We start from the raw sequence: 12,797 nt of genomic DNA on the forward strand, positions 1-12,797 counted from the left end.
CCCGGGCTGACGGCGCAGCACGGTTCAGACAAGCAGGCTGCTTGCATGCCATGGTTGGTGGCCCCACACTGCTCCCAGAAGCATCCATCTGCTGGCACATCTCTGTGCACCCTGGCGGGGGGAAGGCAGCTCTGCGCACTGCACCTGCCCCAGGCAGTGCACGGAGACCTGCTGCCCCACTCCCCAGAAGGGGCGTGCAGAGAAGTGCCAGCAGCAACACAGCAGACCTAAGGCAGCTCCCTGCCCGCTCTGCCTCCCTCCCTCCGCACCACTTCGCTCCCAGAAGCGGCCAGCATGTCCGAGGCCTTTGGGGGGCAGGTCTCCGCACGCTGCCCCTGCCCTGAGTGCCGACTCCCCAGCTCCCATTGGCCGGGAACTGCAGACAACGGGAGCTGCAGGGGCAGCACCTGCAGGCAGCGACGCGCAAAGACCCTCTGGCCTGCACTGCCTAGGAGTCACGGCCAGAGGGGTGTGTGTGCTGGTCGTTTTGGGAGCTGCGCCGCCCAAGGTAAGTGCTGCCCCCCTTCCCGCCCTTTCACACCGCAACCCTCTGCCCCAGCCCAGAGCCTGCACCTCGCACCGAAACTTCCTCCTAGAACCTGCCCCCCATCTCCCCTCCTGCACCCCAACCCCCTGCCCCAATCAAAGAACTTCACTTTATTTTCATTTACTTCCCATTACTTATAATATAGGAGGAGGATGAAGAAAAAAAATATGTACAATGGGGGGGGGAGATAAGAGAGAAAGTTCTTTTCCTTGGCTGGGTCCCGAGGGGTGTGTGTGAAAATGAAGCTGTGCACAGGCCCCACTAACTCTAAATCTGCCACTGCTCACCAAGCCAGAAATTCAGACTGAGCAACCACCAGAGGTGCAAGTCTTTCACTAAGCCAGTGCATCTCAAATCTATGTGCATCACTGGTGGTAGTAGAGGTCTCAGGTTGGGGGGGGGGAGAGAAGCTGGGGGGTGCGGGGGTTGGGCACCTCCACCTGTGTCCAGTATCGAGGGTGGGTGGGTGGAGGGGTGGCACAATTGTTTTTCCTCCTAATTCCAGACCCTCGGCGTGTAAATTGTCTTGCACACCCACTGAATGCTGAATCAGCACATCTCCCCATTTCGCCTTTCTCCCGATCAGCTTACACCTGATGTGTGATGTACACCACCACACCTACTTCTGCTACTGCCAAGTCTGGCTCAGAGGCCTCCATGTAGCTTGCAGAAAGCAGGTGCAACTACATTTGGTCATGTCTCAGCATAAATCAACTCATTCTCCAGGCACCTTGCACTCATGGCATCAATTCTGCCACGGCAGCTTGCCTTAATGCTCCCTTTATTTCCTTCTCCCAGAAGCAGCTACCACTATGCCTAGCATATCCTCCCAGATCTGGTGTACAGGACGGAAAGAACAAGCTGCATTCATAACATCAAGCTCATCTCTGCTGTAACCTTTGTCCTTTCACTCCCCCTTCCAATCTTTATCAGCAGGTTGAAGGATCCTCGGGGTAGGGTCCTGTCTCTTTATTTGTCTGTAAAGCTGCATGTACTCCCACTGCACTGTACTAAAATAACAAACACCAACAGTAATGTAAAATGCAATTCCCTGCCTCTCTGGGGGTGTGTGGGTGTGAAGGTGAAAGAGTTAATGTTTGAGAAGTGATCTGAAGATGTAAAAGCTCTCAGTGCAATCAGTATTTCTTCCCAGACTGGAGCATGGTGTATTTGGAAATGCGATTTTGAAGACTGCTTTGGATGTGCTTTCCTGAACGTCACACCTTCTCTTATCTGCTTCATCAGAGAACAACTAAGTTGACAACCAACACCATTAAAATTGATATATTCTCCAACTAAAATGCCTCAGAACATTTCCCCTTTTTCAGGCTACATAAGCAAAGGGTTTTTAAACTTACTTCAGGGCTTATAGTCTTTCGTTCTGGGATCAGCCTTGGTGCCCTTCTTTGCATCATGTTAATCGCTACAACATTTAATTTTACATAATGCGGTGACCAAAATTAAACAGAACATTGTAAATGGAATTTCAACAGAGAGTTGCTTTATCTCAGCAGAACTCCCATACAATTCTACTCTGCTGTTCTAGCACTGGGCCGGATTTATTACAGGGACAGCGAGCAGAGACTTCTGTTGAAACGGATCACAAATGGAACCATATTCTATTTGTTAGTTATTTACTTGCAATTTAAAACATATTAAAAGCTGTTTGTGCAAAATCATGACTGATCAGCACCGATTCTCACTCTCGCTAGTGGTCTGTAGAGAGGAGCCAAGGAGTCAACTCAAGGTCTGAGTCCTTATCTTCAAGACGCTCAATAGCCCAGGCCCAGAATCTCTAAAAGATCCTAAAGCTCAGGAATGGAGGTCCACTCCAGCTTCCTCAGAGGCTGGTCTATGAACATAACATAGAACTTAAGAAAATAAGAATGGCCCTACTGGGTCAGATCGAAGGTCCGTCTAGCCCAGTATCCTGTCTTCCTACAGTGGCCAATGTCAGGTGCCCCAGAGGGAGTGAACAGAACAGGTAACCATCAAGTGATCCATCCCGTCACCCATTCCCAGCTTCTGGCAAACAGAGGCTAGGGACACCATCCCTGCCCATCCTGGCCAATAGCCATTGATGGACCTGTCCTCCAGGAACATATCTAGTTATTTTTTGAACCCTGTTATAGTCTTGGCCTTCACAACATCCTCTGGCAAGGAGTTCCACAGGTTAACTGTGCATTGTGTGAAGAAATACTTCCTTTTGTTTGTTTTAAACCTGCTGCCTATTAATTTCATTTGGTGACCCCCTAGTTCTTATGTTATGAGGAGTAAATAACACTTCCTTATTTACTTTCTCTACACCAGTCATGATTTTATAGACCTCTATCATATCCCCCCTTACTCATCTCTTTTCAAGCTGAAAAGTCCCAGTCTTATTAATCTCTCCTTATATGGCAGCCGTTCCATACCCCTAATAATTTTTGTTGCCCTTTTCTGAACCTTTTCCAAGTCCAATATATCTTTTTTGAGATGGGTCGGCCACATCTGCACGCAGTATTCAAGATGTGGGCATACCATGGATTTATATAGAGGCAATATGATAATTTTCTGTCTTATTATCTGACTAAACCAGAAATTTATATTATTATTAATTACTGTAGCACCCAGGAGCCCCAGTCATGGACTCTATTGTGCTGGGTGCTGTACAAACGGAATAGAAACGTAGTCCCTGCCCCAAGGCACTTACAATCTAAGAAACTAAGGTCCATCACAAACCCCACATCTTCCGCCCCAAGTGTTAGGCACACTTCAACCTACCCTTTCTAAACACACACGGAGACCAGCATGTTCATTTAAAAAAACCCTATCAAAATAAAACACTCCACACACAATTCTCCCCCAGGTGGGGGTGGGGGGAAGAGACGGAGAGAGAGAGAGAGAGAAAATGAACCACATACAACAGATGTAGGTTATATTGCTTACTGCATGACTGGAAGACACACAGATACTATGATAATAGAAGAGAGGTATAAGATTTGGGATGGGATGGAATCAGATGGGCCATAGACACTGAAGTCTTTTATGGCATCTGGACATGGATGACGCTGCTTCGGGTAAAAGCACATGGGTAGGAAAGAAAAGGATGCTGTCATAATCATCATGCGTTACCACTGATCACATTGTACCTGCTCCGTTGACAGTTAGCCAATGAAGAAGCCAGTGTTGCACGACTGATTTCAATGGCGTTACGTCGGCATCATACTGGAGTCACACAGTAGCAAATGAGGCCCCTAGACTATGTAACTTTATCGCTATATCATATCTATACATGAATTTTAATAGCTAATCCTAGCAGTGAGTTCTGATGGGTCATTTCTAGAAAACTGAAGATTGAAAAAGTCATTCTAAAAAAATATAAAGTTAACATGAGAACATGATAGTAATATGTTTAATAGGACATGGTGTATAAAACTAGTCTATTACTAGAATTATTAAAACATACTTTGATGTCTTCTACTGAAAGACAGAGGAAAAAATGAATATAAGTTTATTCTGCCAACATACACATCTGGCTTTGGGCCATAATATCCCAGAACAAATGCATCAACTGTGAATTTCTTATCAAAGTGTTAAAGCATCTCACTCAAGTCAGTAAATTTATTACCACATTAACAGAAGCTGCCAAACCCTTACAAATGCAGACCACATGCTGATCTAGACATTATTTAATTTTTTTATTTGTTATTTGCCAACCTCAAACAGTTTGAAAAATGGCTTCACAGCCTCTACTTCAAGAAACAGAGTTGAGTTGAGCTTGTAAATAAAACAGATGACATTTCATTTGTTGCAGTTTTAAAAGCAGAGGTGCCAAGGAATTGGATCATAAACCAATAAAACTCTTTTTATATCTTTTCTTATTGCATCTGCCAGAGATTGGTAGGTTTCTGTCACAAAACTAAATCAATTCTTTTTAAATGTCGAATTGCCAGGATTTTATTTTAAATTAAATGGTTCAGGTTTGTCAATTTTTGTTTAATGTAACGATTACAACAGGATTTATTAACAACAACTCATTTATATAGCACCTTCCATTCCAATGGGTTTCAAGACACTTTTCAAACTCTCTCTCGCTCCGTTCAATTCCACTCACCACCACAGCCTAGCTGCCTCTGCAGTTTTAAGAAGCACCTGTTTCAACAGTGCACAGCAATGCGACACCAGCAGCTTAGGACGGCAAGTAAACCCCCGCACCGCTTCCAGTCAAAACTGAAAAGAGGAATTTTTAGGGAGGCAGAACAGTTACCAAAACTGGAATCTGGCCAGGACACCGGGCCAAAAACCGTGACTATTGCGAGGAATGCAAAGGAACCAAAAATGGCCAGGACCTTGGTTGAGTCAGCTAAAAATGCCATACCTGCAGCACAGCATCCCCTCATGCCATACTGAGAGACTGGCTCCGTCCTGACCTGCAACATCTGGCTATTTTCCCTTGAGGTGTCTCATCCAAGTACTAACCAGGCCTGACCGTGCTGAACTTGTGAGGTCCGAAGAGCACGTAGCATAAGGGAGGCGTGGCTGCAGACCATATATGAAGTTCCACTCTCACAGACAAAACACGCCCATTAAAAGTAGGTCATAGCCCTCAACCTGATCTGTTCTTAATTTGCCCTACTGTGCTCTGTGATCAGAGCACACTGAAGGGAAGGGCCCCTTCTGGTCAGGCACACTGTGCTGGTTGAGGAGAGCAAGTTGGCTCAGAACTACCAAAACCCTGCATCCTCAGAGGCTTCCCTTCCTGACTGTAGGCTCTGCCTCCTCTCCTCAGCACCTTCAGCATTTTTCTCACTACAGAGATTTACACGAAAGCCAGCCTGACACCAAGATAAAACCACCAAACAACCAAAATCGCATTGTCATTTTATAGCAGATCGACAAACTTCCCCCAGATTTCCTGCCCTGTCCCCCACCCTCTTCGTGGACTACTTACAATCCCAACATGTAGAAATCTCAATCGCTTCCCTCACATCTCATCTACATTGCTTTCCAGTTACAAAGCGCCTCTTGTTCTTTGCAGAATGGCTGACTGAATTCTTTCTAGGTTTACTACAGTCGCTGCTATCATTCACCTGCATTAACAACAGCATGACCTGTCTCAAGCGACCGGTCTAAAGGAGCAGCAATACTTAGCTGCCTAGTAAAAGTGGGTCTTTCACAATGAAACAAAATTGTAATGGAAACCTTGGGGATGCTTGGCAGCAGCCGTTTAAGACAGGGAGTTGAAATTGATGGTGACCCTTCCTGCTGGTTTTACTGTAGGTTGCAAGCTCATTTATACAGTGGTTCAAGCACTGACCTTTATGAGACCCAGTTTAATACTTCCCTGCTACTGAACTCCTAGCGGGTATGTGAGGAGCTCTATTTTATTTCCTTCAACTCGGTGTTCTTTGTCCAACTCCATGTCCAACCTGAGATTCACATGGCTTGTAGCTGAAGCAATAGTTGGTCATGTGGAACCCGACCCCAAAGGTCTATGGAATACCACACCTATTTATTCCTACACACTACCATTCAGCCTTTCACACTGCAGAAATCCAGAGAGATTAGGCCACGTCTTGTTTCCCCCCAGGCAGAGCTACCGACACTGCTCAGAAAGGAAGAATTAAGGAGCTACATTAAAGATATGCTGAATGCATAGTGTCCCTCTGAATGAGCTCCACGTTGTAACCCGAGAACCCCTTAATGCGAATATCCCAATTCTGATATGTACATTCTGGCTCACCAGAGACTGTCACATGAGGTCTTAAATAAAAGCCAAGTTTACACTGGTCATTAATATTGTTGCAAACGGTATGTTCAGATACTATGCTAGGGGTTATGTCACTATACTGAAAATACAGCTTGAAAGTCAAGGCAGAAGTGAAAAACAGATTTTCCACCAAATAGGAGTAAGAAATGTCTCTCTCTCTGTCCAGATTTAAATTAAGTGTCATAAACTAACATGATGAATGCCCATTTACATACAAATTCAGATATTAACAAAGATGTCACATCAACAGAGAAGCAGCACACAGGAAAACCAAGCCACAGGTGGTTATCCTGTCTCTGAGGACAGAGAATGAACTTTAGGGGTATATGTAGATTGCAAAGAAAGCACCCCTCATCAATTAAATGGGCAGTGTGTTTACATTCACGAAAATGGGATCTGCGCTTATCTTGGTTGAAAACGCTGCAAAAGACTTTGGGTGAGAAACTTCTTCACACAGGAGGTTAACCTGATAGTTGAGTTTAGTCTCTAAAAAGATTTGTGCTATGATTTTGTTTTATATGTAACCATTTGTTTCCAATATCCTCACTCATTATCAAAGTGTAGAGATTCTGGAGATAATAAAAACTTATTCTATTTTTTACTATCAATATATATCAGGGCTGTAGTGTTAAGTAAAGTGCAGGTCATGAGCTGAATCTTACAAGCTAGGGTGTACACTGTTCCTTCTGGGACAGCAGACCTGGTATTTTTGAGGGTAGCCAGTATCAGGGGTGGACATCACAGGGGAATGATTCAAAGGTACTGGGGTGCACCTACTGTTAACCTACAAGGCAAAGGAAGGGTTGGCATAAGCCCAGAGGAGAGTGCTTGAGTGGCTGAAAGGCTGGCAGTGTCAGGGAGCTGATGCCAAACTATCACAAGAAAAAGACTTCCTCTCGCTAAAGGTAACAAGATGACTCAGTCCTGGGTACCTTGAGAAGAGAGAGATCCTAGTGTGGCTGGGGAAATGGGAGGTTTCCATTCTCTGCCAGGTATGCTGCACTTTGGTAACACTAATGCAGGGATCTTACAGAAACCAGAGGCTAGGCCCACTATCCTGACTCCCCATGCAGTGTGACCTTAAAGTTAAATCAACAGTGTCAATACATTACCACTGAAGCCAATGGGCAAGGCACTTGTGCATCCCTACTGGCACCAAGCTAGCCCCAAAGAGAGAGTAGGTGCTTTGATTATTAGACACACAGCTCTCAAATGTATGATCAGGATATGGGGACTCAGTAGCCACTTTGGATGGAATTCAGGTACAAAGCTCTCTGGTGAGGACCCGCTAAGTGCTAGGTACTCCAAAGAGTGACAAAATACCAAACCATGTAAAGCAAAACAAATATAGTTAATATTATGGCTTATAGGGATGACATTTAGCACCCACACGGGTTATCTTCTACTGCTCCTGCAGTGGTTTGATCTCCACAAACCCTTATGGGAGGGAAGAAGCTATTATCTCCATTTTATAGAAACCGCAGCACAGAGAAGTTAAGTGACTTGACCAGGGCTCCAAAGAGAATCCATGTAAAAGCCTGGATTAGAACTCAGGTGTTCCTGGCCCCTAGTCCTGTGTTCACGCCACTAAACCATGATTCTCTACACCAAGGGCTAAGTATTACAAATATTTATTTTGGGGGACGCAAAGAGTTAACATGAAAGATATGCTGGCATAGAAGACTCCTATTGCTCAACTTAATTCACTTTCTTATTTTGCTTCAGGATTTAGCAGTGACATTGGCTCCCGTCTCTGCACCTATCAGACCAATTAAAAAAATTATCAGGGCCCGGTCATCTCATGAGCCAAAGAAATAAGCAGGCTACTACAAAGACCAGCTCCACCTGCACACAGTAGCCCTGAACCTTATGAATCCAGGCCCCAGAGAATTCCCCTTGTATAGCAAGCGGCATAGAGCTGCTGTAGCGGCTCCTACTCCAGACCCCTCCTGGCTGCCAGCATGGCTGTGATTGATTGATCCATAGCTGCTATAATGGCTCTTGGGAGCCAGTGGCAGCTGGCATAAATTTAGGCAGCCTTTAGGCTATTCTAATACATGCCAGGCCCCAGCCAGGCAGTCCCAAGATCAGGATGGGGTGGAGCACAAAGGTGGCTTATAGTCTCCATTGCTCCCCTGCCTCTGGACTTTGCAAAAGCAGGGCTCCAGTACTCAAACCGTAAAGTTCCTCAGGCTGTTAAAAACTAGCATTAACATACATGGGACTAGAAATTGGTTTCTAGATGGTCAGCCCAAACCTGCAGCCGCTCATCACAGTCGGACGCCACAGGGTCAGAGCCTCTCATATCAGACTTGCTTACTGCTGTGATGACTGATTTGCCTTTTGGTCTTTTAAGGCAGGGTCTCACTGAGGCAGATTTTAATTGAGTAGCTTTGCTTCCCTCCAGCCCAAGTACACAGTTTACACACAGCACAAAATGCTTCACAGTATGAGAGCTTTCAAAACACTGCTGTGAGCAAGAGAAGAGACTCTTCCTAAAATTATAGGCAGAGGCTACACACAGCAGGAGCAGAAGTGGGGTGAGGGTCTCCACTTTGGCAAAGAAATAAGTAGCTTGCCAGGTCTGTACTGCTGTTTGTGATCACATGCACACCCTAGGCTAGCATTTCACAGATAATACACTCCAGTACCTTCTTGGCATCACAGTAGCGGAGTCCGAAGGAATGGAACTGAGGGAAGAAGGTTGGTCTGACAGCCGCAATCTGCGTATAAAGCTCTGCAGGGCGTGACATGGCAGGGGTTCCCGACAGCAAAATCACTCTTTTGGCAGCCTGCAAAAACAAAATTGAACACAATCGTTATACAGATAAAAACACAAGCAGAGTTTAAGAAATCACTTACGCAGCTTCTGCGAACCATAAATCTCACCCACAAAACAAAGGTCAAGTGCAATTGTTTCAACTCTCCTAAGGAAGGAGTGCATCGTCTTCAAGACACTCCTGGCCTTTGCTATGTCAAGATGGTCCGAGAACAAGGGCTTCCGATCTCCACAGCAGGGAGTACAACACACTGTCAGCCCTGGCTTCAGAGGTAAAGGGAAGTCTATTTTTATTACGGCACTTTGGTAACTGGCATTCGCCCCCATGCATGTTCAAATCTTATCCCAGGCTCAACATTCCCATCAGCATCAGATCTCACTTGAAGGCTTCACACACCTCTAAGGTGCATCCTCGCTTCCAGAATAAATTCTGTTGCAAGAAGCATGCCGCAGCAAGCATGCCGCAGCAAGCCATAAATATACTCTGTCCTGCACACACAAAAGTGAGGCAGGGAGACAAGAAAAGTTTCAGACTGAAAAAAACAAAACAAAACTGTAAGAGGCAAATTATACTGCCTGATTCAGGGCTAGAAGAGGTCAACCTGCCAATCTTGGTGGCTCTATTAACAGCCTGTTAGATGCCAAAACCTAATAGCTAATAAACAGTCATGCAGGAAAATTGCATGCAATAAATCAAATGGGAAAAGTCAGTGCAAGAGAGCTATGAATTTCCACTGCTATAATTTCACAGACAATAGTTAAATTACACATGCCTTGCAATTTCCTGCATGCTTTAATGCAGGATCATTAAAATACAAAGAGATTCTTGAATGACATCTATACTGAAAGCTTGTTCACACTGATATGAAAAAGAAAATGAAATTCTTTTATCGTTTTAGCGAGATCTACCAGTCACCCAAATCTATTCACTGGACTGACTCATTCACTCGCCAACCAAGTCTGGAGGAAGAAGGGCTCACTTATCAGTTACCGGAAATTAATTCAGCAGTTCTGTGTCAGATATTTATAGGCTGAAGTCGAAGTAAGTGGGATTTTTTTCCCTTATTAGGCAGATCCGAGCGGGAGATGTGGTGACAGCTAAGGTCAGAAAAGTCTCACTAACATAAAAAGCAGATTTTTTATAAAGTGAATAAACAGAAGGCCAGCCACCTCAATTGAGGGAGGGGGTATAGAGCACATGTCATTCAGTGGGACAACAAACAATAAAACAGAGACAGGAGTAGAGGTCAAAGGTTCAAAATGAGAGTACCAGTTGGTGACACTAAGTAAAAAACCCCTGACAAAGGAGTCAGTGGATGCACCTCAGAGGAACTCTGCCCAGAGAGTCAAAAGTAGGCCCCATACTCACAGAGAACATCTCCGTTGAGCTTCCCTCTCCTGGACTAATGGATGACCAACTTGGCCAATGCCAGCAGGAGGCTGACAAGGTCACGTGCAACCACACCCTAAGCTGGAGGTTCTGAAGGAGCTGAAAGAGGGGCTGCAACATGTCGCACTGGGGGCAGGCATGGACCAGGGTCTCCTGCTCACTGCAGAAAAGGCAGGGATTGGGGCATCCATGAACTGTGCCAGCCATGTGCCTGCGCTCACAGCTCCATGAAGGAGCCACCAACTAAATATCCCCGGAAGACCGCAGTGAAGTAAAGGCTGGCCCGCTGGGGGTCCTTGCCCATGCCAGGTTGACACATCTTTAGATAAAACGCCGCTCAGCATCTGGATCCTAGCCTTCCAGACTGGCATTCTCCTCCCCACAATCTCTGTTGCCATTCATGTAGCTCTGTCCTTGGGAAACTGTGCAAGGGAAGGCAGACTTGGTGCCTTGTTCTTTGGGAACCTGCACCCTGTCCTGACACCCTTATCTATCCAAGAAGGTAGTCATAAGGCTTATAATAATAATGTCTAGATCTTATCTAGCCTTTCATCGTTTAGTCTGCGGAAGAGAAGAATGAGGGGGGATTTGATAGCTGCTTTCAACTACCTGAAAGGGGGTCCAAAGAGGATGGATCTAGACTGTTCTCAGTGGTAGCGATGACAGAACAAGGAGTTTATGATCTCAAGTTGCAGTGGGGGAGGTTTAGGTTGGATATTAGGAAAAACTTTTTCACTAAGAGGGTGGTGAAGCACTGGAATGGGTTACTTAGGGAGATGGTGGAAACTCCATCCTTAGAGGTTTTTAAGGCCTGGCTTGACAAAGCCCTGGCTGGGATGATTTAGTTGGGGATTGGTCCTGCTTTGAGCAGGGGACTGGACTAGATGACGTCCTGAGGTCCCTTCCAACCCTGATATTCTATGATCTGTAGATCTCAAAGTACTTTACAAAGGATGCCCCACACATCATTAGAAGAGTTCCACAGGTTTGACAACATTTCCAAAAGTCATTTCACCACGATTAATTTATGAAGTGTTTCCCACCCCGCACCAGGTACAAAGGTGCCTTAGAGGTCAAAACGCAGCACCCAACTGCTTCCAAGTGCAGAAAGGGGGAGGTTATGCCACAAAGAAATAACTGAACATGCAAAGAGCCTCATTTGCATACAATGGCTCTCTGTATGCTAAATGAATTTCACAGAATGAGCCCTGCCGTATACTAACAAGCTGATACTTTTTTCCTTCATAAACGCTAGGGCTGGATGTACAGTTACTGAAGTCCCCAGTTCTTACTTACTCTGTCATCTTGAGAGGATTAACATATAAAGAATATTATCCTGACACAAATGAAGAATCCGATGACAATTTTAATGCAGGAGACAGAATCGCTTGAGAGAGATGAGACTTGTTGAAGGGGAAAGATACGGACAGTGCCTGAAGCGGCTTTCGAGAATAGGGTTCTCTATTCCAATCAGATAGTTTTCTGGATTGTGCCCAGGTTTTATCAGGACTAGCCTGAAGTCAGAATCCCACAAACATAAATATTGCAAGTGATTTTTCCCCCCCTAGCACGTATAATTGATACCAAAATAAAGAAATTTTTTTTTAATGGCAGTGGTTAAATTTGTCTTTGGTAGGATGGGAACATGGGGGGGGGGGGGGAGAAGAACACAAGCGCTTGAAACCAGAACTGAAGATCTAGCATAAGCCTGGAGGGCCAAAGTCTTCTGTGATTCCAAAACAAGGTTTTCTCTCTCTCTCTCTCTCTCTCGGCCCCTGAGATTGAAGATTCCTGCAGACAGGAGTGTGATGATTTTTAATTTATTCTATCCCCGTGGATTCAGAATGCCTATGGGAAAGGAGCTAGCTGTTCCCCACAGGAAAGAGAGCTTTTTTGCTCTCCATCACCTTCAAGTTTCAGCACTGGCTAATATACTCAGACCTATTTCTCTCTTCTAAACATTCCTTTTGAAATGAGTGTGCACACAGAGTACTGCAGTTGCAGGCTACATGTAGTTTCAGGACTTCCATAATACCCTATAGGCCCACCCCCAGCCTCTTACAAACCATGAACAATACATATACTATCAAATTGTCTAAAACTATAAAGATACAGGGGAAATGTACAACAGAGAGAAAAACTGCTGGGACAGACTGAAACTTCTCCACTTCATCCACGGAGGATTCTCCTGGGGACCCCAGCTGAAAACGATTCCACTTCCTTCCAAAAGTCAAAATGTTACATATTCTTTGTTCTTCTGTAATTGCATGTGATATCACAAGGCAGTGGGAATTGGGGAAGGTCTCAATGGAACATGAATGGGTTTCAG

General features: G+C 45.1%; 1 protein-coding gene across 21 annotated transcripts in view; it reads right to left on the reverse strand.

Moving 5' to 3' along the window:
• Window positions 1–12,797, reverse strand: part of SMARCAL1 (SWI/SNF related, matrix associated, actin dependent regulator of chromatin, subfamily a like 1) — a 65,970-nt gene that overhangs the window by 16,817 nt on the left and 36,356 nt on the right. For all 21 annotated transcript variants that reach the window (XR_006277858.1, XM_038421955.2, XM_038421959.2 and 18 more), the window contains one exon: window positions 8,951–9,091. Coding sequence is in view for 20 of the 21 variants with exons in the window: in XM_038421955.2 (XP_038277883.1) it covers window positions 8,951–9,091 (141 nt within the window). In the remaining variant the exon portion in view is untranslated. The remainder of the gene's footprint in view (window positions 1–8,950; window positions 9,092–12,797) is intronic.

The sequence above is a fragment of the Dermochelys coriacea genome, chromosome 11, assembly GCF_009764565.3.
Source record: "Dermochelys coriacea isolate rDerCor1 chromosome 11, rDerCor1.pri.v4, whole genome shotgun sequence".
In the NCBI taxonomy this organism is placed as follows: Eukaryota; Metazoa; Chordata; order Testudines; family Dermochelyidae; genus Dermochelys; species Dermochelys coriacea.